This window comes from Malus domestica, chromosome 14 (assembly GCF_042453785.1).
Source record: "Malus domestica chromosome 14, GDT2T_hap1".
Classification (NCBI taxonomy): domain Eukaryota; kingdom Viridiplantae; phylum Streptophyta; class Magnoliopsida; order Rosales; family Rosaceae; genus Malus; species Malus domestica.
Window position 1 is genome coordinate 28,170,860 of NC_091674.1, and position 22,593 is coordinate 28,193,452.

A 22,593-nucleotide genomic window follows, 5' to 3' on the forward strand; every position below is an offset into this window, starting at 1 on the left:
AACCTCTGATGATCAAGTAAAATCTGACAATCAGATTCCTGCAGCTGGTCGAGCTTTCTCTTCATGTTTGTAGCATAGTCATGTGCGAGCCTGTGTAACTGTTTATTCTCATGTTTAAGCCCTCTAATCTCCTGTTTGAGACTTATCACTTCAGCCGCCAATGAGTCAACTTGGCGGGTTCGAGCAAATAGGCGTTGGGCCATATTAGACATAGAACCTGCACACTAAACACTGAGAGCCAGAGAATCCTTAACAACCAACTCATCAGACCGTTTGGAAAGTAGTCTGTTATCTTTGGAAGTGAGATGGTTCCTGGCCACCATCGCATCGGTCATATCATTCTTCATTACAGAGTCCCTAACGGTAAGAGGACCAGTAGGGGATAAGAAAGATGGGCGCTATATGTTGTCTTGAGAAGGCATGACTGCCTCTTCACCAAAGTTCAAGTCAAAACGACGGTCGGATGTGCCAGACAGAAATGATGAAGGAGAAATGAGGTGCAATAAATCTCTGAAATATAGGGAAAATTCCTACAAGCAATAACTCTCTGAATGTACTCATTGCACACAATTGGTGCCCTTATAAAAGAAAGGGCAACATGACCGTTTGTTCAAAAATCAAAGAGGCACCACTCTCCGGATTCTAAAGAGGCACCACTTTCCACATGCAACATCAGCTCCTCGGGTACCACAGATAACTTTGCCAAAGATCTCTGACAAAGTTTAGACACATAAATTTTGAAGGTCCAGCTACCCTACTATTACCCACAAGGGTAAAGGAACAGCACCACTGCTTGATAACTAGAAAGTCTCAATGTGTGTCAACCTCCGTACTCCGTGGCAAGGCAGACTGGCAAAAATGCCCAACCTTTACTCACATTCGAGAAAACATTCCCAACAAGATTGCTTGCTCAAAAATCGAAGAGGAACCACTCTCCGAATCTCGAGAGCCAGACTCCCAACATGATTACTTTCTCAAAAATCGAAGAGACACCGCTTTCTGAATCTCAAGAGTCAGACTCCCAACAGGATTGCTTTCTCAAAAATTGAAGAGGCACCGTTCTCTGAATCTCGAGAGCCAGATCCCCGACATGATTGCTTGTTCGAAAACCGAAGAGGCACTACTCTCTGAACTTCGAGAGCCATATTTCCTTGGATAAAGCTTGTCTGCAATCTTCACACGCAACATCAGCTTTCCAGATACCACATACGACTATTTCAAAGCACTCTGACAAAGTTAAAACATGTGAAGCTTGCAGCTCCCACTACATTGCTATGACCAAGAAAGGTAAAGGAATAACATTATTACTTGCTCAAAAATCGAAAAGGCACTGCCCTCCGAATCTCGAGAGCCAGACTCCTAACATGATTACTTTCTCAAAAATCGAATAGGCACCGCTCTCTGAATCTCAAGAGCCAGACTCCCAACATGATTGCTTTCTCAAAAATAGAAAAGGCACCGCTCTCCGAATCTCGAGAGCCAGATCCCCGACATGATTGCTTGTTCAAAAACCGATGAGGCATCGCTCTCCGAACTTCGAGAGCCAGATTTCCTCGGATAAAGCTTGTCTGCAATCTTCACACGCAACATCAGCTTTCCAGATACCACATACCACTTTTTCAAAGTGCTTTGACAAAGATAAAACACGTGAAGCTTGCAGCTCCCACTATATTGCTACGACCAAGAAGGGTAAAGGAATAGAATTATTTCTTGTTGTTAGGGAAACTCCTATATATATCGACCTTCATCCTCCACGGACAGGCAGACCTGCAAAAATGCTCAAAACTTCATCATATCTGAAAGGGCACTCCCAACGAAGCCTCTCGAAATACTTAGCTTTCTTCCCCCCCCAATAATACCTATGCAAACCAGCCACACCAGAGGAAAAGTATCTCATATCGTCAGGGTCAAAAGCAAAAGTATCCTATATCATGCTTTTTCCCTATCTTTTCCTTTGCCCTTGTTCTTACCTGCAAGACAATGAGAAAGAGAGCAATCAGTCAGCACTTGGAATCAAGCTTCCAGTCAGGAACTGACTGCCTGGAACCCCTTGCCTGATTACTTACCTGACATTGCTCTCGAGTACTCATCTTCAACATCTTATGCTTCCAGAAAAGATACCACATCTGCCTGAAGAACAGATAGGGCAAGTGAGAAGGATATAAGGAAGCATGTGGAGACAAGCGCAACAGAACACATGCCGATTCATCTATTACTTTGTCAACAGCAAAAGTATCCCATATCATCAAGGTCGAACGCACTCTTGATTTGATGGACTTGTTTTGACCCTCAAATTCTTGAATCGGCCTTATACTCTGGAGGAAACCAGAAAACCATCCAGCCTAGTTCAAGAAAAAACCTGTGGAAAGTTACTTCTTCAAAAGCAAAAGTATCTCATATCATCTCTTCTCCATTTGCTTCTCCTTATCCTTGTTGCTGTTTACGACACAAGGAGAAAGAGAACAATCAACCGGAAGCCGAAGTCGAACCTTCGATCCAGGTTGTTTGCTTGGAAGTCTGATTGTTTACCTTGTCTGTTACCTCTTTCGGAAAATCTCCTAGCTCGGCGACTTGGGGGACTCCTACTATAGGGTTTTGTATCGCACTTGACCAAGCCTGAAACTACAAGTAAGCTTCAAGTGAAATTGATACATTACCTTGTGCATCTTCATCGGTTAAAGATACCACCCCTGAATGGAGGAAAAGTACTTCTAGAGAAGATGCCACATCTACGTATAAGACAGATAAGGCAAGTAAAAATGATACCACACTTCGGTACTTAGAAGTTTCGTGATTACTCAATAGCTTGGATCTTGCAAGTCCCCAACCGAGGAACTTCCCTCACTCGGGAACATAGGGGAGCACTGTTTGTACCATACTTGACCAATCCCAAAACTACTGAGCACCGATCAACGTTATACCGTCAAGGACCCAGAAGAGTTTCCCTACAACCAGGAGGCCAATCACAGCGTGACACGTGTCGACATCAGAAGCCAATCATAGCGCGACACATGTCAACATCAGAAGTCAATCATAACACGACATGTGTCAATGTCAGAATGAAACTAGAAACTCTCTTCTATAAATAGAGATCATTCTCTCACAATATTTCATAATGTCATTTGTACTAAATCATTCACTAGTACTCATTAAAGGAGAGCTTGAACCTATGTACTTGTGTAAACCCTTCACAATTAATGAGAACTCCTCTACTCCGTGGACGTAGCCAATCTGGGTGAATCACGTACATCTTGTGTTTGCTTCCCTGTCCTTATCCATTTACATACTTATCAACACTAGTGACCGAAGTAATCTAGCGAATGTCACAAACTTAACACTTTCTGTTGTACCAAAGTCCTCACTGATTTTGTGCATCAACACAATGGATTCTCCCTTATGATTTGGAATGACACAAAAGTTCAAAATCTTTTTATGTAACATCTAATCATCATCAATAAAATGAGCGGTGAGAACCATATAATTTATTTATTGAATAGAAGTCCATGTATCCGTTGTTAGACACACCCTAAATGTCTTCAACTGACTTTTCAATTTCTCCTTTTCAGAGTAAAACAAGCCAAGTACATTTTTAGCTATTGTCTTATGACTAGGTACTCTCCACAAAGGACATGCATGCATGTAAAAATGACGAAACCTATCTCCCTCAACGAAAGAAAAAGGTAACTCGTCTATAATTATCATCTCAACACAAGCCTTAGTAACTTCCACTTGAGAAAAACCAATAGCTTCCAACTTATCTTTTGTGCCTGCAAAAGTTAAGATCTTTTGCCTATTTGTGGCAAATATTTCCTTATTAGGACCATGGCTCCTACATCTAGCTAAGTGATTTCTTATACTAGTTGTACCATTTTTATCCGTGTCGGTCGTATACGATTTGTTGCAATACTTGCACACCCCTTTAACTATACCTCCCTCAATTACCCTATTAAAATGCTCCCAAATTGTAGATCTTGAATGACTTCTTAGTGAATCCAACTTATCCAAGAGAGTGTCTTCTTTACTTACTTGATCACTTGAGCTTGAGCCACCTTGTTTTGGAGTTGCATTGGATAAATTTGTGGATCCACCATGAGTAAGAGGAGTTTGTTGAGTTGCCACCATGGGGAGTTGAGGTGGAGTTGATTCACCAACAATGTCCTTAAAAAATAAGAGACAGAATCATTACAATTAATTATTAAATAAATTGAGACATAAAAACCATAGATAAAGTATAAAGATGACAACTTACTTGTGATGGAGTAGAAGTAGATAAGTTTATTTTTTTTACGGGACCTATTTGATGATCTCATTGAGTTTGAGCTTGAGCTCGAGGCCTTTGATGCACTTGACTTCATCTAATTAAGATACAAAACATATAATAAGCAAAGGTAGGATGCACATGCAAAAGCTACGAATGGACATAATAAACCGAACCGAAAAAATGTTATGAAACCATTAGATTAGGGATGGTTTTTGTGAGGACCACATATATATATATATATATATATATAGAATATTCCAAAAATATCTTCAAAAAATATTTATAAAAAGAAATGGGCATTCGCCTCTTTTAAAACTGAACACCATGTTAAAACAGTTGAACAAGCTTATGCTCTTAGTAAAGATCATGAAACTTGCCAATTGTTTACCCCAGAACAAATTAATTCTCATAGGAAAGATGGTCATAATTATATCCATATAGGTTTAGTGCAAATTGCAGCCAAACCTTTAACACGTAGAGGTCTTAATACCTCTATTCTCTTATGTCTTCGAGATGCTAGATTCACTGACTTCAGTGATAGCATAATTGGTATGGTTGAATCCAGCCTTTGTAATGGACCTATCCACTTTGATTGCTTTCCAGACCTTACCATAAGTCTGTCCGACCCCCATATGTTAAAAGCACTTACACTAAATATCAAAACTTCAGGATACAAAGTCCTAGAAGGAACACAGCCTTTGGCCTTAATTTATAGAATCTATTATAAGGTCACTGACACAAATATGAACTTTCAGGCTTTAACCAAAAGTCCGAAGGATCATACTCTCTTGATCCAGACTGATCAAGAGAATGCCAATATTAAAATACCTCGAACCATTAGGTGGTCAGAAATCAATCTCCCTTCAGATTGGTGTCTGATAAACGAGAGTCGGCCAGTAGCCATCCAAAACAGTCTAGTTAATTTAGACAATGTAGAACAATACTTTGACGGTACGGTTAAAATTAATTTTGATCGTCCTGCAAGGCAATCCTGTGATTCTAATAGATCATTTAAATCCTTTACTTCCAATAGGAATTCTTTCTCTGGATCTATGCCAACCGATAGGCAAGGTCGAGACCAAGAATTAATCAATTCCCTAGCTAATAGGAAATTAAAATCAGTAGATACAGGCTCATCTGTCACCCAACAAGAATTAATAAATGACCTTTTAAATTTCAAACTCCAATCACTTGAGACAAACGCTCAAGTAGTCCAGCCTACCTATCATACCCCATCCATTCCTCCTAAGGAAGAACAAACATCCCCAACTGCTTCTGATTTTGATGCAGAACCAGTTCATCACCAACTATTGGTTTTAACCAGACAAAAACCTTTTAAGTATGATCGTAAGAAACTCTGTAGAGACATCGAAGCCTTAGAAAATGTCCCTAGACGAAACATCTTCAGAAGTAAATATACTACTGAAGAGAAATTAGAAATCCATAAGGCATGGAAAGACTTCATGCAAGCCAACAGACTTGAAATATTTTTCTTCGACTTCGTAGAAAAACATTATGAGTCTGAAAACCAAGTAAAGGTAATAACCAGGGAAAATTGGGTTAAAGAGGACAAGACAGTTGTCTCCTCTAGTCACCCTCCACAAGAAACTATTCTTATTAGTACTGCGAATACGCAAGTCCCAGCTTCGCCGTTCAAACTTCCGAAGGAAGATGCAGGTGTCAAACCTGTTATTGAACAAAACAATTTTACCAACCAAAGCCTACATATCATAGGAAAACAGTTGGATAAAATCGAAACTAAGGTTGACAATTTGTCCATAAAACCGCTTAGTAGAGAAATACCTTTAACTAGTTTTAGGGAGTCACCCTCTTTAAAAACCTCAACATCTATTAAGATAGAACAAATGCTTCATAAGCTAGAAAAGGACAAATCAGTTCGTGTGATTAACAACCCACATGATTCTGAAACACCTTCCTCAATTCCAGATTCAGAAGATGAAAGTACTGATTCCATCATTCATATGGAGCAAGCCTTTCAGAGTCTTGAATTAAAACGTCTTAACACTAAAAGGACTAATCCTACATCCTTAACTAAAAACTGGTATCCCAGACCAACTCCTCCTGATCTTCAATTTGAAGAAAGGAATTTCCAATCCCAATTCACTGTTTCATCTGATAAACTCTATGAATGGAATATATATGGTTTATCAGAACAAGAGTTACTAAACAAACTCCAGCACATCTCCATGGTAGCAAATAGCTATATCACTAACCATGACCTTAGTCAAACCCAAATTGTCGATATCCTTGTCTCTGGATTCACAGGAATGCTTCATTCCTGGTGGGAGAAACATCTCACTGATGACTCCAGAAATCTAATAAGAAATGCTGTAAAGCAAGATGAAGAAGGAATACCTATCTTCGATGAACATCTAGGACGTGGTGTCCCAGATGCAGTCAATACCTTACTTTATACAATCATACAACATTTCATAGGAATCCCTTCCAACATCACATCTAGAATCCATGACCAACTAAGCAACTTAAGGTGTCCAACCCTAAGTGATTTTAGATGGTATAAAGATGTATTTATGTCAAGAGTTATGCTTAGAGATGATAGTAATCAACCATTTTGGAAAGAAAAATTTATAAATGGATTACCAAACCTTTTTGCACACAAAATAAGGAATACCTTAATTAACGAAGATGGTATTATACCATATGATGATCTTACTTATGGACATATCATAAGTACTATCCAAAAAGAAGGCCTAAAAATGTGCATAGATATGAAAATATCTAGACAAGCACAATCTGATAAGGCAATAGCCAAATATGAATTAGGAACCTTCTGTGAGCAATATGGTTTACCACCTATCGCTCCTTCCAATCTCAGGAAGAAACCAACTACCTTCAATAGATCTAAGATCTCCAAACCCCAGACCAACTATTCCAAATATCGTAAGAACAAGTATGCTAAACCAAACCCGTTCTATGAAAACCCTAGATCCAAGAGTTGGAAAGGAAAGAGAAAATCCTCTGGAAAATTCCACTCTAAAGACCATAGTCATAAGGGAAAATGCTACAAATGTGGCAAAGAAGGCCATTATGCCAATAAATGTAAAGTTAAGAAGACCATAAGGCAGTTGAAGATTTCTGAGGAAGAAAAGCTTCAACTTATCCAAGCCCTAGAACTCCAAAATACCGACAGTAGTCATTCATCTGAAGATGATCTAGATTCCACCTTTTCATCCTCATACCAATCTGCCTCCAGTAAACACTCTACCCCAAACATCAAGCTCGGATGTCCTGATGCTTGTTGTAAAATTATATCAGTACTAACTAAACAAGAAAAACAAGAAGAATTACTCTTGGAACTAATAAGCAATGTTGAGGACACTGAACTTAAAAGGTTCTACCTCAAAAAGCTTAAGAACTTAGTTTCTCAAGAAGAAGTAGGCACTAGCCAATCTCAAATTCAAAAACCACAAATCTCCCTTAGTTCTACTCTAGCAAAGTTTAGTAAACCTAAGAAAGAAATTACGGTCAGTGACCTCCAGAAAGAAATTAATCAGATAAAAGAAGAAATTAAACTTCTAAAATCTGATAATCACGAGATTCGTACACAACTCACTAGAGCCAATACTCCTCCAAAAGAAGAACTATTCAGTTCCTCTTCTTCCAGTAGTCACCATGAGTCTGAAGATGATACCCATTCAGAACAATTAGTTCTGAATCTTCTTCACAAAATTAGAATCCAAAAATGGTATTCTAAAGTAACAATAGTTATTGAAGACTTTCGTTTTGAAACAATTGCTTTGATTGATTCAGGAGCAGACTTGAATTGTATTCAAGAAGGTCTAATTCCCACTAGGTATTTCCACAAGTCAAAGGAAATCCTCAGTGCTGCTAATGAATCTCCAATGGAAATCAAGTATGAACTTCCTAAGGCGCATGTTTGCCAAAATGAAGTTTGTTTCAAAACACCTTTTGTTCTAATTAAGAACTTATCTGACCCTGTCATATTAGGATTACCCTTTATAGCACTCCTCTATCCTTTTAAGACACATCATAATAGGATTACCTCAAAGGTCTTAGGACAGAGAGTCACATTTGAGTTCTGTCTGGAAACAGATCTCAAAAAACTTAAATATCTCCAAAAGGATGGCACTTCGCGATCCTTAAACATTATTTCCAATAAGACCAAACATCTTCAATTCTTGAAAGATGATATTCATCACAAAAGAACTGAAGAACAACTCAAACAAGAGATTATATCTCAGAAAATCCTTAAATTTGAAGAACAACTTGTTAAAGAAGTATGTTCTGATATTCCCAATGCCTTTTGGCACCGCAAACAACATATCGTTAAATTACCTTATATCAAGGAATTTAATGAGTCAAAAATCCCTACTAAGGCCAGACCCATTCAAATGAGTCAAGAAGTAATGGATTTCTGTAAGGCAGAAATACAAGATCTTCTTAATAAAGGAATTATCCGTAATAGCAAGTCACCTTGGTCGTGTCCTGCATTTTATGTTCAGAAAAGTGCAGAACTTGAAAGGGGTTCTCCCCGATTAGTTATTAACTACAAACCTTTGAATGAAGTTTTGGAATGGATTCGATATCCTATTCCCAACAAAAGAGATTTAATAAAAAGGCTTAGTAAAGCAACTATTTTCTCAAAGTTTGATATGAAATCAGGTTTTTGGCAAATCCAAATTCATGAATCTGATAAATATAAAACTGCTTTTGTAACGCCTTTCGGCCATTATGAATGGAATGTTATGCCTTTTGGTTTGAAAAATGCACCATCTGAATTCCAGAATATTATGAATGAAATTTTTAATCAGTATAGTCATTTTACAATTGTCTATATTGATGATGTTCTTGTTTTCTCTAAATCTATAGATGAACACTGGAAACATTTACATTTGTTTGCTAGGATCATTAGATCAAATGGATTGGTTGTGTCAGCCACTAAAATTAGGTTGTTTCAACTTAAGATTAGATTTTTAGGTTATAATATCCATAGATCTACCATCCAACCTATTGACCGTGTCATCCAGTTTGCAGATAAATTTCCAGACCAGATTACTGAAAAAACCCAACTTCAAAGATTCTTAGGATCTTTGAATTATGTTTCAGAATTTTATCCTCAATTGCGTCAACAATGTAAACCCTTGTTTGATCGTCTTAAGGAGAATCCTCCTGCCTGGTCTACCATTCATACTTCTATTGTCAAACAGATCAAAACTCATGTTAAGACTTTGCCCTGTCTTGGCATTCCAACTCCCAACTCTTTTAAGATTGTTGAAACTGACGCCTCTGACGTTGGTTATGGAGGTATCCTCAAACAGCAAACTTCCTCCGGATCACCTGAACAAATTGTTCGTTTTCATTCAGGTGTATGGAATCCTGCTCAAACTAATTATAGTACTATTAAAAAAGAAATACTATCTATAGTTTTATGCATTAGTAAATTTCAAGATGATTTGTTAAATCAAAAATTTCTTGTTAGAGTTGATTGCAAATCTGCAAAACATGTTTTACAAAAAGATGTTCAAAATATTGCATCAAAACAGATTTTTGCATGATGGCAAGCCATATTATCAATCTTTGATTTTGAAATCGAATACATTAAAGGCAGCCATAACTGCATTCCAGATTTCCTAACCAGAGAATTTTTGCAGGGGAAGAATGTCTAATAAGAACACAGCTTCTCCACAAGGCAGTAGCCAACAAAGGAGGCTTCCCGCCTCATTACCACCACTAAAACAGGAACCTATTCCCGGTTCCTCGGCCTTAGCCATCACCAATAGATTTACTCCATTAGGATCAACACTAGGAAGTATCCGACCAAATTACCAAACAGCGTTAGTAAACCAGTATGATCCTTTCTCCTCTACCTACAGGCAATCGCCATCCCCCTCTGTAAGTTATACCAAAGCATCTCCTTATATTATTAAACCATCCAAAGAATACTTATTTAGCATTCCCTTCAATTTCAAACATTTGAAAACACCTGAGGTCATAACCAAAAAGATGTTTCCAACCAATTCCCATTTTCAGCCAAGTGAATTCCACAAAACCCTCAAATACTATACCACTATTCTCAATGAGACTTCTTCCGTCACCATAAAACCTATCTTTAATAAATCCTCTGGTAACCAAAACAGAATCTTGTATCATTCCCTTACCATTAATAAATTCTTGTTAGAATCCGAATGGCAAGTTCCACTTTTCCAGCCCAAGCCTTTTAAAAGCAGTAGCTTTCCCAGTCACTCAAACCATTATACCTATTTTGATTACATTCAAGCCTGGACTAACATCTTCTTGCACCAATCCGAAGATTTTAGTCATTCATGGTTCATAACCTTTGATCGAAGTTTCAGGTTGAATTTTCCTGCATGGTTTCCCAGATGGTGGTCAGAACATGGCCTTATCTCTGACCTCATGCCTGACGAATTCAAGCAAGTCTTATCAGGCACTTTCCAGAAGAAGTTCAATAGAACACGTTTTGATGAAGGAATCCCTTTGTTCGCCCTATTCATGGCAAAATACAAGGTCCCCTGGATCCTCCGCTGGAATTACGAGATTGAATCCAATCAAGTCTTCCGACAGAGAATGATCAAATGGTGGGACAAGTTCGACTACCAGAAGATCATTGAAGTCGTGCTCAGGGACTTCCCCATAAGTTCTAATCCAGTACCTGCAGTAGCAGCTCCTCCAGCTTCAGCTTTACCAGAACCAACCAAGGAAGAAATCGATTCATTATCGGACATTAGTCCTTCTTCCTCTCTCAAGGGCCAAACCAAGTCATCCAAATCTTCGAGCAGTTCGAAGAAAAAGAAATCAACAAAGCTCAAGGCTCTAGCCAAAATTCTCATGAAGGAATTGCAAGAAGAAAATGAAGATGGATCGGACTCCGACAACTCTTCGGATGCTTCATCACAGTGCGCAGTAGCCACACAAGGAAATATCTTCCCGCCTGATTCTCAAGACCCATACGAATTTTAAACTTGTAATAGCATGTATAGGAATTTCTAAATTCGTATGATTGTAGTCTAAGTAAGATACTTTGTATCTAGACTCAGTAGAGTATTTTGTAATAGCTGCATATGAAGACAAAGCCAGCCGCAAGTGAAAACAGCAGTAGCAGACAAGGCACTATTCATGAATAGTAAAATCACTTTTACTATTCATCCATCATTTCCTCCACAGTATTCACCCTCGTGAATGACACAGTCTCTGACAGCATCTTCTGCTTTCGGCCTCTTTACAGCAGGAGCACATGCCAAGCGGGAATCCCGCTTCCAGCCTTCAATCATTCCGCATCACCTCCTCCTTCTATATAGGGACTCCCCGGCTCTGAGGACAGGGGGCTTCTTCGGAGACAGAAAAAACTCTGCGTATTCACTTCGCACAGAGTCTACAGCTTCTCAGCATAAATATTGTAATATAAATATATTTTAATTTTAAGTAATCAAGGATGCCTGCGAGCTCCAAGATCCGTCTTTAATTTTCCAAATCGTCAATAGACGAGACTTCTGTAAGTCTTATTTGATTTTCAATAAATATATTTTCTCTCGAATATCTGCATCATTAATTTAAATCATCATGAATACTAAATCTATTTTAAATTTAGTTTTGTTTATATATGCTCTTGTTATTAATCCTAAAAATTTTATATTGATACTAATCAAATTCTTTGAATTTCCAAATACATATATCGGATATTTCCGGCTTCATATGTTACCCTACTTCCGCACACATTTGGTATCAGAGCCAAGTGTCGTTGGTTATACCATTAGTATCTGAATACTCTGTTTATACTTTTAGATTTATTCAGTCCCTTTATAGTTAATCTTTTCAGTTTAACCTTTTAGTGTCTCCTGATCTCCATAAGGTCTGAGCAGTAAGGCGTCACCCAAACAGTAAGTCCCGGAGGATAGGGCCTGAGCGGCGCGCATGACCCAGAGAGCTTGGTGTTTAGAAGCACTAGTAAGATTTTCTGTTAAGGTTTCTGTATTTTGATTGTTTGAATTTCTAAGTATGAGTAGATTGTTTAGATCTAATTCTATGGCCAGCACTAGCTCTAGATCAAATTTAGGAACTATACCTGATATTGTCAATGAAGAACAAAAATTTGAATTTCAAACAGACAGTAGTCTAGATTTTGCTGAATGGAATATATATATATATATATATATATATATATATATATTGTCAAAGGAAAGATAGGAAATAAACATTTGTCATTATGGTCATGAAACTGAACCTAACATGCCTTGTATAAACCGAACCTAACATGCACTGTAATCTCAAATGCACCATTATAAGCTTTTAATTAGTAAACTATTATCACAACAAGGGCTGGGTTAATCAGATGCAGTTGCACCATTATGTGCATCTCTTTTGGGTGCCACCAACAACAAGGGCTGGGTTCAGTTTTTTTCCCAAAATTGAACCTAACATGCAGATAACAGAACCTAACATAGTAACATGCACAATTGCACATAGCAGAACAAGCAAGCATCACAGTATAACGACCCCAATTTCAGTGCAAAACCAACAACCCTAACGACCCTAATTTCAGTGCAGAACAAGCAAACATCACATAGCAGACACTCCCCAGTCCCCAACAACCCTCATTTCATTTCCCCAATAGCCCTAATTTCCCCAAATCATCATCGACAACAGAGTACAGACACTCCCCATACCCAAAACATATTGCAGTGCAGAACCAAAATTTGTCACAAATTAATCCAAACCTCAACTAATAGTCCAATAGTGAAATGAAATTACCCAACCAAATCCAGCATACCCAAAACAAATTGCAAAATCCATGAAATTGAAAAGCTACAAATCAGAACCAATGAAATTTAAAAAAAAAAAAAATCTTCGAAACGAATCCGGAATCACGAGGGTGACTAGGTAAGAGACTAACCTTGCAAAAGAGGGAATTTGTTGGTCGAGACTCGAAATGGCGAGAGGAAGTAGTGGGTCGTGCGCGGGTCACAGGTCACGGGGGTGAGATACTGAGAGTGAGACGGCGTTGCGTCGGCGAGATGTGTGAGACATGTCACAGGTCGTAGGTCACAGGTCGCTGGGAAAGAAGAAGAGAGTGACTGAAGTTCCAGAGTGAAAGTACAGAAGAGAGGGATAAGCCGATAAAAGAAAGGAAAGGGATTCGAATGGATCTGTTTAGGGTTTCAATCTTTCAGACTGAAGTGAAGAGAGAGTGACTGAAGTGAACTCTGAATGACGCCGTTCAAGGAAAAAATGATGTCGTTTTGCTTATAATCGGTTCGGTTTGGTTTTCGAACCCCAGAAATCGAACTAAACTGAACCATATTCGGTTCGGTCCGGTTTTACACTTTCGGTTCGATTTTTTTTTCGGTTCTATTTTTTTCAGCCTCAGTTCGATTTTCGGTTCGATTTTTTTTGGTTTTCGATTTTTCGAACCCACCCCTAACGATTACCTCGATAAGATATTCCTTTCGTTTTTCCTCTGTGTTGTTTACAGAATCTGGTTCTTTTGGGGTTATAGTTGATGGTTGTTTAGCAATTCCATCCATCTCTTCTACATAACCGGACACGAAAGTTTCTTTTCATCCAGCTCCTCGTGAATTAAACAATTAAAAATAATTAAACAAAAAAAAAATACACGGTTAATAATATATGGAATCGTGGGATTCTTTGAAATTTGATCTAATCGATTATAAATTATAAAATTTTTGTGTTTTTATATATAATTTAACACGTATTCTATTTATAGATGATGTCGGTTTGATAGAACGCTATAATGAATTTTTATTTTATTTTTCCTTTCGTCCCCTTTAAAAAAGTTCTTGATAAAATAGGGAATTAGGGGAGAAGTCAAGGAATTAAAGATTGTTGAACTTCATTCCTATGAAGAACTTAGGAAATGAGCCTATATAGTTTGCCAACATGTTGAAAGAGAAGGCCAAATTGGTTGGTAGGTGAACCCACACTTCCTTATAACATTTTCACAAATGAAAATTCATCTTGACTCATAATTTATTTTCTTAAATTGTTTGGATTTCTCTTAATAGTAAAAAAAAGTGCGGAAATTATTTTTCTATAAAAATACAAGAGTATTCAAAACGTTGACACGCACCAAAATACTAAATAATTGGGACTTTAGGGACTCATACTGTTGTAAACTAGTATATAAATATAACTTGTAACAAAAGACAAATCATGGTTAGTTGCATTTAGGTATGACTGAGTAACAGTTGGTTCATCAGACAAGCTAGCTAAGCTACCCTCTCTGTTTTTCCCAAATGCACCACAGTTTCTAGTCCTTCTTCCCAATTTCCGCAACTCAAATTTCACACGAAATCTTAATTCCCAATAACCCTTCTACTTATATATTCTCCCACGTTGTGTTTAAATCCAAAACCCAAGTCTTCGATTTCACGTAGGAAGGTTTAAAAACAACTGCATTTCTCAAGTTTTTTCAGCCATGAAGTTCACAACGTTGGCAGCAATGATGGTGGCCGTGGCCGTCTTCGGCCTCCTCATCGATGGCCACGACTGCAAAATCGTGCAGTTTATATTCGGGGACTCCCTCTCCGACGTTGGAAACAACAAGTACTTGAGCAAGAGTCTCGCCCAAGCAAGCCTGCCTTGGTATGGCATTGATATGGGCAATGGACTGCCTAATGGAAGGTTCTCTAATGGCCGTACCGTTGCTGATATAATAGGTAACGTACGTTGTAGTGGTTTCGATTCTGTGCATGACGTCCTGTCTTTCTTAAAGATATGACATGTTGGTAAAACCTCGGTTACTGAAACATAGAATTTGTTGTCGCGTTTATTTTTCTGCTAAACTTGTTTGTTTGTTTAGGTGATACCATGGGGCTCCCACGGCCCCCGGCCTTTCTCGATCCGTCTTTAAACGAGGACATGATACTCGAAAACGGAGTGAACTACGCCTCTGGAGGTGGTGGGATTTTGAATGAAACCGGTGGCTACTTTGTAAGTTGCAGCCTTAAATGTAACAAAAACACATAAAAATTGAGCTTTCAATTAAGATTGTGCACGATTTGATAAATAATGTGTATGCAGATTCAGAGGCTTTCGCTCTACAAGCAGATCGAGCTTTTTCAAGGAACACAAACACTTATCAGAAGCAAAATCGGTGAACAAGCAGCGGAGAAGTTCTTCCAAGACGCTCGTTATGTGGTTGCTTTAGGCAGTAACGACTTCATTAACAACTACTTGATGCCTGTTTACAGTGATTCGTGGAGTTACAACGATCAAACTTTCATGGAATACTTAATGGGAACTCTAGAGAAGCAACTTAAGGTTAGAATTATCACAGTTTATCTTAATTTCTACCAGTTGATCGTAGTTATTTTCCTGACTTGCGGTTTACGTGCTTCCGTGCAGCTGTTGCACAGCCTAGGGGCGAGGCAGCTGATGGTGTTCGGGCTAGGACCAATGGGTTGTATTCCACTTCAAAGAGTGCTAAGTTCATCTTCGGCTTGCCAAGATAGAACAAACAAACTAGCTCTCAGCTTCAACAAAGCTGGTAGCAAGCTTATGGAAGATTTGTCCAGCCAGCTTCCTAACGCGAGCTATCGATTTGGTGACGCGTATGATGTTGTCAACAACGTGATCAGCGATCCAAACAAATACGGTATGTTAAGACAGAACCAAAAACATTTCATATATCTACTTGTTTCTCTACTGACCGTTTCTTCATTCAAATTCGGACCATGGCAGGATTCAGCAATGCGGACTCACCATGCTGCTCATTTGGAAGAATTCGACCGGCTTTGACGTGCGTCCCTGCATCAGTACTGTGCAAAGACAGAAGCAAATATGTGTTTTGGGACGAGTACCATCCATCGGACAGTGCAAACGAGCTTATTGCCACGGAACTCATAAAGAAATTCGGTTTCTCGCGCGTTGGTGAAACAGATGGTCCTTCCCCTGCACCTGCCATTGCTCTATCACCAGAGGGATAACTTGTAGTACAATCAAGCCAGCAGTCTCTGCTGATTACAATTACTTTCCTAAAGCAACTTCATAGTGATTATTGAATAGCTTTTTGCTTACAACTATTGTTTGGTTTTGTTAATTCAAATATATTTGTTTCTAAATCTTCGGGATTTTGCCCATAAAGTTAAACATATTTAGCATCAATCTGCCATGAACTTTCGACTCCATATAATTATCAACCATAAAACATAGTTTCTACATATTTAGAAAGATCTGCACACCTCCTCGTGGGTACATATATATCTTGGAGTCCTACTCCGTTTACGGAGGCACTAACCCTAGCTTTACGGAGTTATAAACACTAGCCCCTTCCCAAGTTCCCGCGTGCAACCCAGCTTCTTTTGCAATCTTTGCATGCACGTACTGGTTTACTGGGATTGTTACGACTGAACTTGTCAAATGTTGTGTTCCTGCTATCACAACGAGGGCAGGGGAGTATCTTCTTGTATGCCTCCTCTCTGGCTCGGACTATTTCATCACCACAAGGCTGCAAAGCTGCAGGAATTTACCAAATGTCAAAAAGAATGTGGGTGCAGTAGTACAGAGATGACAAAATCTCAAACACGCGAGATGTCGAGTCAATTACCAGGTCTAGAGGAGCAAGCTTCCTCTCTCCCATCCTTCTTCTGAAGCTTCTTCTCAGCAGGCCTCTTCCTCTTTACATCCCGCTTCTGAATTCCCGGCTTCTCCTTCACATCCTGTTGAATGAACAGATTTACACATCAAACAACGTCCAGTTTAATAATCTTACAATACGTACACATACAGAACCGGTTAATCCATAACATCAATCTGTGTTGTGACTCCATGAGTTGAACTTACCCTGTCGTCCTCCTTAACAAGCGCCTTGCTCGCCTCTCTGATTTTTTCCAACTCCACAAGGTTTTCCACACATTTACTTGCAAAAGTGAATTAAGAAACCCAAATGGTAAAATCAACAAACGAAAATAAATGACCAAATAAATCACGAAGCGAAAGGATACGTCCTGTCTTCCAAGAGTTTAAGCAAGATCTCGGTGTTCTGTAAACACATTCAGAATATAATAACATCAAAGAGAAATTCAACAAAAAAAAATCATCAAAAACCAATTAGATTAGCCAAACCAGATTGATGCAGCGACAACATTTGCATTTTTGGTTTCGGAAACAAGTTGGATGAGCTTCATGTTTTCCTGACAACATATTCAGATCAAACAAGTCACACCAACTTAATTTTTAAAGCCAAATCAAAGATTAAACTACCAGGGGAAAAAAGAAGAAGCAATCTTGTACCTCATGTAAACTTTGAATTGAGACTTTAGCAAAGCCATCAGTTTGATCCCCAATCTTATACTTTTTCGTCTCAGCTGGTATCCATACCATAAATCGCAGTTAATATTTTTAGGCAAAGCATAATCTTACAGGAAGTCCAAGAATTCTCAGGTCCCGTTCGGGATTTGGTTCCAGAAGCACTAAAAGCGTTTTCCGACAACTAAAAATGCTTCTAACTACATTTGAAATAAAAATTTAAAAACGCTTGTAATGTGCTTCCGGTAGAAATATCAGTCAGTTTTAAGGCCTTCAACAATGAGTAATCTTAGCAAGTGGCCCTCTACCACAATAATGTAGGGGAGTGTTGCCCTTGCACTACGGCCTGGGATTAAACTGCTTCTCCCTAATCGAACATATAATCTAACAAATCTATTGTTTACTTAAAAAAAAAAAAAGCAAACCAAAAGCATGATCTTACAAAAGGCCGAAAAATTCTAACGGCCATTTTTTAAAGATTTCTTCCTGGAAGAGCTACAAGTACTTTCTGACAACTAATGCTTTTTGCTACATTTGGAAGAACTTAAAAATGCTTAAGTGTGCTATTTTTTTTTTTTTGGGAGAGTGCTTTTTCGCGAAGCACTTAAATTGGTAATAAAAACATTTCCCAAAAGAAGAACACAAAAAACACAAAAACATTTCTCAATTACTTTTATCTCAAACTCCTATAACTTTTTGCATGAAAAGAAGAACACAAAAACATTTCCCAGCTGAAAATCGGAAGAAAAAAAAAATGCAAATAAATCATAGTTGCAGCAACGACCGAATGATGACTCCCATATGTGAACCCTAAACCACCAAAAAGAAAGAAATGGGAGAAATTAACCTTGAGCACTGTCACCTTGTAAGTCGATTAAATCAACTTGGTCGCCTGTTTCTTCCCCACGACTGGTTGTCTCCGCCTTTGTCCCTCCAGTTAACCGCAGGCGAACCATCTCTCTCTCTGGCTCTCTCTCTCTCTCTAGCTGGTTCTTACTGGTCTGAATTTAGAAATTAGAAAACGAGGGGAAAAGTGCGCGACTTGAAGGAAAATTGGGAGTTGGTCATTGACTCAAAATGGGGAAATATTGCTACAAGAGAAGTCATAATCGGAAAAAAAAAAAAATAGTCTTTTTGAATAATTTTCGTCCCTTATTTTGTTTTTCTAAAGCTTTTATATTGAACAGAAGTTCTAACGATGTTTGTCAAAAGAATAAGTACTCCATAGTGTTACAAGTTTAGGAACTAATATTCACGAACTTTTAGTTTAGAAATCAAAGCCGAATTAGGTTAAATTCCAGATATCAATGCTCCGATTTTAGGTTTTCTTTTGTTCACTCAAAAGTTTATAATAAGATTAGTCCAGTTTTGTGCACAAAAAATTTAGTAGAAGTGAAACTTTTTCCCGTCTTATACAAAAAATTTCTCTTATATGGATTGGCCTTTCAATTTCTTTTTCAGTAAGCTAATTGTGTAATTTGCCTCCCCATTATTGTTATCATAATGAAGCATTTTTCCTTAGAAAGCAATGATTTCTTTAAGCATTTTACTTTGATGTTAGTTTATGGATTCTACTTTAAGCATTTTACTTTGATGTTAATTTTCCCGCATAGCATTACGTGGTTGCTCCAAAGCCGGCGGGCTGCTTACAACTGCTTCCACAAACAAATTATAGTACTCATTAATAGCCATTCACATACAACTATAATTTCATTTGTCAACTCAAAAATATATGTTTCTGATTTTCCCTATAAAGTTAAGCATCGATTCCCATGAAGTTTCGGATCACATATTGTCAAACATGTTGTGGTCTCAAAGACTCAAACATGTTGTGTTTCTGGTTGTTGGACATTTTGCCTATAAAAATGTCACATAGTCTGGCCATAAAGCCACTACATGTTGAGCATCAAATGGCCATAAAATTTTCAAATTACAAACCTTATGATAGAGATAATACATGAAGTAAATTGATGGATAGGATTGTGACACTTGTAATGAGATTAGAAAAGTTAGTTATGATAGTTGAGATGTGGAGGTGTGAAGATTCTTGTATATATACCCTTATGATGTAATAGCTTAGAAGCTAAGAATATAAATAACAAGATACAGTTTCTCTCTCTCTCTCTCAGCTTCTCTCGAATCCTCTCTTTCTCTCTCTAGAATTTCTGCATTCAAGCTTATCATTCTTCCTGATTAACATCTTAGACCTTGCCGCTTGACTCTTAATATCGAGCACGAACTCAATCCGCGGCAAATTGCCAAGATAGAACAAACTAACTAGCTCTCAGCCAACAAAGCTGGAAGCAAGCTTCCTAACTGAAGCTACCGATTCGGCGATGTCTTCAACAATGTGATAAGCAATCCAAATAAATAAGGTATGTTAATGTACCTTGATCAATATTTAGTCCTTTCAGAATTTTGATAGCCAAATTGAAAATTTTACACTGCTGTCTATTTTCCACGAAGTTTTTTCTGTTTGACAAACGATAGCGTTGGTAGGTTAAATAGTTAGTTGTTAGAGGAGATGGGACTCGGTGGAGATTGAACCCGCACCAACATGCATAGACATATAATTGTTTTCCACCACAGCGGTAAAGCACCATCTGCTATTTTTCATGGAGTTTGAACTTGACTATAATTGTCGACCATTCTACATAATCCAAATAACAAAACTGTCCTCACTAATAAGGTCTTCAGCACATCATAAATTGGCATTAATCAAATTTAACCTAATGCCGTCTACTGCAAGAAACCTACTCGTTGTAAGAAATCAGTTTAAATAATTCCACAAGCAAATCCTGGCTTTAAGAGTTGCTAACACTAATTCCTCAAGCTTGCGCCTACCACCCACAGCCTTTTGCAATCCCTCCATATATGTCTTTACTAAGATTGTAATTGGAGAAGCTGTGAAATTTTGTTCTCAAGCTGAAACAGCGAGGGCAGGGAATCATCTTCTTGCGAGCCTCCGCTTTAGCTTGTTCTATTTCATCAGTAGTAGGCCGCAAAGCTGCAGGCATACACCAGGACGTTCGAAGATGCCAAAATCTCAAACGCATGAGATGTCAAGTTAATTACCAGGTCTAGAGGGAACAAGCTTTCTCTCTCCCATCCTTTTTCTGAAGTTCTAGCTTCTTCTCAGCAGGCCTCTTCCTCTCTACATCAGTCTTCTGAATTTCCGGCTTCTTCACCTTTACATCCTGTGTAAATGAACAGATTTATACGGAAAAACAACGTCCAGTTTAATAATCTTAAAATTCATACACAACTGGTTAATCCATGCGAAATCATCATCACTACGCGTTGCGACTTCATGAGTTGAACTTACCCTATCCTCCTTAACAAGCACCTTGTTCGCCTCTCGTATTCTTTCCAACTCTACAAGGTTTTCCACATATTTGCTTTACAACTGAATTAAGAATCCCAAAAGTTAAAGTGACAAATGAAAAAACCAAAACAATAAATCAATGATCAAATACGTAGCACAGGGAAAGGATACGTCCTGTCTTCCAAAAGTTTAGGCAAGATCTCGGTGTTCTGTGAACACATTCAGTATATAATATGTCAAAGAGAAATTAAAGAAAAATAAATCATAATTAACAAAATAGTGTAGCCAAATTAGATTGATAAAGTGACAACCTTTGCATTCTTGATTTCAGAAACAAGTTGGAGGAGCTTCATGTTTTCCTGACAACATTATATTTAGATCGAACAAGTCACACCAACAGCCAAATCAAAATTATAATTAGGGACATTGCCTAAAATGATTGTAATCGAATTTCAGTTGCTAAATTGGTAAAAATCAAGCATTGACGACATATCATTCAAATATTGACGATGATTAGATATCAATGACATTCAGAAAATCGATAATTTCAGCAATTAGAATTTATTAATCATTTCAGTAATTGAAAATTGATTATTCCTGAATTAATTAGGAGAAAAAACAACAATAATTACCTCATGTAGACTTTGAACTGACACTTTAGCAAAGCAATCAGCTTGATCCACACTGGAGCCCTCTATCTTATATCTTTTCTTTTTATCTGGTATCCAAATCGAGCCAAAAATCTCAGTCGTTTTTCAGCAAGCAAAGAAATTTGTTATAAAATGCTCAAAAATCAAACCTAGTTGCTTACCTCAAGCTTTTACAAAACGTTTACGTAAAAAAAAAAAAAAAAAAAAAAGGAAAAGAAAAAATATTTCCCAGGTGAAATTCTTCACACCCACCACTACAAAAGAAAGAAGAAAAAAGTACAAAGAACATCACTGATTAACTCTAAACCATAAACCCTAATATATGATCTGATGTATACATGATTTTTTGGGTCAATCTGATGCATACATGATTATCACGAATAAAACACATCCAAGAACTGTTCACATGATATGATAATAATAAAACATTAGGTTTTCTCCTTGTTTTGATGAATAGCATAATTTGTTGTGTTATCATATTTTATTTCATATCTATTTGCGATGTTGATCTAACACTTGGATGATCGACACAAACACGACACCGGCTGAACACGATCCGTTGCCACCCCTTGCAGGCAACAAACGTATCACTCTCATATGCGAAAACCTAACAGAAATTGAACGTGAACCGGACAAGAAAGAAATGTGTGCAAAAGAAATGTGTGCTTTAGAAAGTAGAACTAGAGTAATATAATTTTACACCTTGAGCGATGTCATCCTCTATGTTGATCACTTCAACTTGGTTGGGCGTGCTGCGAGTTTCTTTCACAGGACTGGTCACCTCCTTCTTTGTCCCTCCCAGTTCCCTCATGCGATCCATCTCTCTCTCTCTCTCTCTCTCTCTCTCTCTCTCTCTCTCTCTCTCTCTCTCTCCCCCTCCCCCCCCCCCCAACTCTTAGAAATTAAACTAGTGACATACAATATATCCAACTTTTGGCAAATATTTCATTGAAAAGTAGAGCCGTAAACGTGTTTTATTGCCTTTGTCAACAAACAAAAACCAATTTAGTGAAAATAATCCTATTTTTACTTGAAAATTTGCAAAATTTTTATGTAAAGTGGCATTAAAAATA

At 37.9% G+C, this 22,593-nt stretch overlaps 3 protein-coding genes across 4 annotated transcripts; 1 reads left to right on the forward strand and 2 right to left on the reverse strand.

Annotated features, from left to right (window-relative positions):
* Window positions 1-14,622: 14,622 nt before the first annotated feature.
* On the forward strand, window positions 14,623-16,402 carry LOC103455357 (GDSL esterase/lipase At1g74460-like). Its single transcript, XM_008394944.4, has 5 exons — window positions 14,623-14,955; window positions 15,099-15,229; window positions 15,320-15,559; window positions 15,644-15,893; window positions 15,980-16,402. Exons 1-5 carry the CDS (start codon window positions 14,715-14,717, stop codon window positions 16,222-16,224), a joined length of 1,107 nt encoding a protein of 368 aa, XP_008393166.2. The 5' UTR covers window positions 14,623-14,714; the 3' UTR covers window positions 16,225-16,402.
* A 2-nt stretch (window positions 16,403-16,404) lies between these two features.
* Window positions 16,405-18,642, reverse strand: LOC103455356 (uncharacterized). 2 transcript variants are annotated; one of them, XM_070812378.1, is made up of 7 exons: window positions 18,408-18,642; window positions 17,531-17,604; window positions 17,383-17,430; window positions 17,242-17,279; window positions 17,081-17,156; window positions 16,845-16,956; window positions 16,405-16,753 (listed from the first exon to the last, which is right to left on the reverse strand). In XM_070812378.1, the coding sequence occupies exons 1-7, from the start codon at window positions 18,499-18,501 to the stop codon at window positions 16,560-16,562; spliced, it is 636 nt and encodes a 211-aa protein (XP_070668479.1). In that variant the 5' UTR covers window positions 18,502-18,642; the 3' UTR covers window positions 16,405-16,559. The 2 variants fall into 2 exon arrangements, with proteins under 2 accessions (XP_070668479.1, XP_070668478.1); XM_070812377.1 differs by having other exon boundaries at window positions 18,393-18,640.
* Window positions 18,643-20,118: 1,476 nt separating this feature from the next.
* LOC139191378 (uncharacterized) lies at window positions 20,119-22,371 on the reverse strand. Its single transcript, XM_070812185.1, has 6 exons — window positions 22,223-22,371; window positions 21,503-21,588; window positions 21,182-21,229; window positions 21,042-21,079; window positions 20,871-20,943; window positions 20,119-20,742 (listed from the first exon to the last, which is right to left on the reverse strand). The coding sequence occupies exons 1-6, from the start codon at window positions 22,338-22,340 to the stop codon at window positions 20,626-20,628; spliced, it is 480 nt and encodes a 159-aa protein (XP_070668286.1). The 5' UTR covers window positions 22,341-22,371; the 3' UTR covers window positions 20,119-20,625.
* Window positions 22,372-22,593: the final 222 nt, after the last annotated feature.

Excerpts from the sequence above, each read along its gene's own strand:
- LOC139191378 (XM_070812185.1), bottom strand. The coding sequence starts at position 22,340 with ATGGATCGCATGAGGGAACTGGGAGGGACAAAGAAGGAGGTGACCAGT. Across the intron at positions 20,944-21,041 it reads AAACTTTTGGAAGACAGGAC|CAAATATGTGGAAAACCTTG; the intron begins GTATCCTTTCCC and ends TCAGTTGTAAAG. Across the intron at positions 20,743-20,870 it reads TGCTTGTTAAGGAGGATAGG|GATGTAAAGGTGAAGAAGCC; the intron begins GTAAGTTCAACT and ends TCATTTACACAG.
- LOC103455356 (XM_070812377.1), bottom strand. The coding sequence starts at position 18,501 with ATGGTTCGCCTGCGGTTAACTGGAGGGACAAAGGCGGAGACAACCAGT. Across the intron at positions 17,431-17,530 it reads CAATTCAAAGTTTACATGAG|GAAAACATGAAGCTCATCCA; the intron begins GTACAAGATTGC and ends ATATGTTGTCAG. Across the intron at positions 16,754-16,844 it reads AGCTTGCTCCTCTAGACCTG|CTTTGCAGCCTTGTGGTGAT; the intron begins GTAATTGACTCG and ends AAATTCCTGCAG.
- LOC103455357 (XM_008394944.4), top strand. The coding sequence starts at position 14,715 with ATGAAGTTCACAACGTTGGCAGCAATGATGGTGGCCGTGGCCGTCTTC. Across the intron at positions 14,956-15,098 it reads TACCGTTGCTGATATAATAG|GTGATACCATGGGGCTCCCA; the intron begins GTAACGTACGTT and ends TTGTTTGTTTAG. Across the intron at positions 15,230-15,319 it reads ATGAAACCGGTGGCTACTTT|ATTCAGAGGCTTTCGCTCTA; the intron begins GTAAGTTGCAGC and ends ATGTGTATGCAG.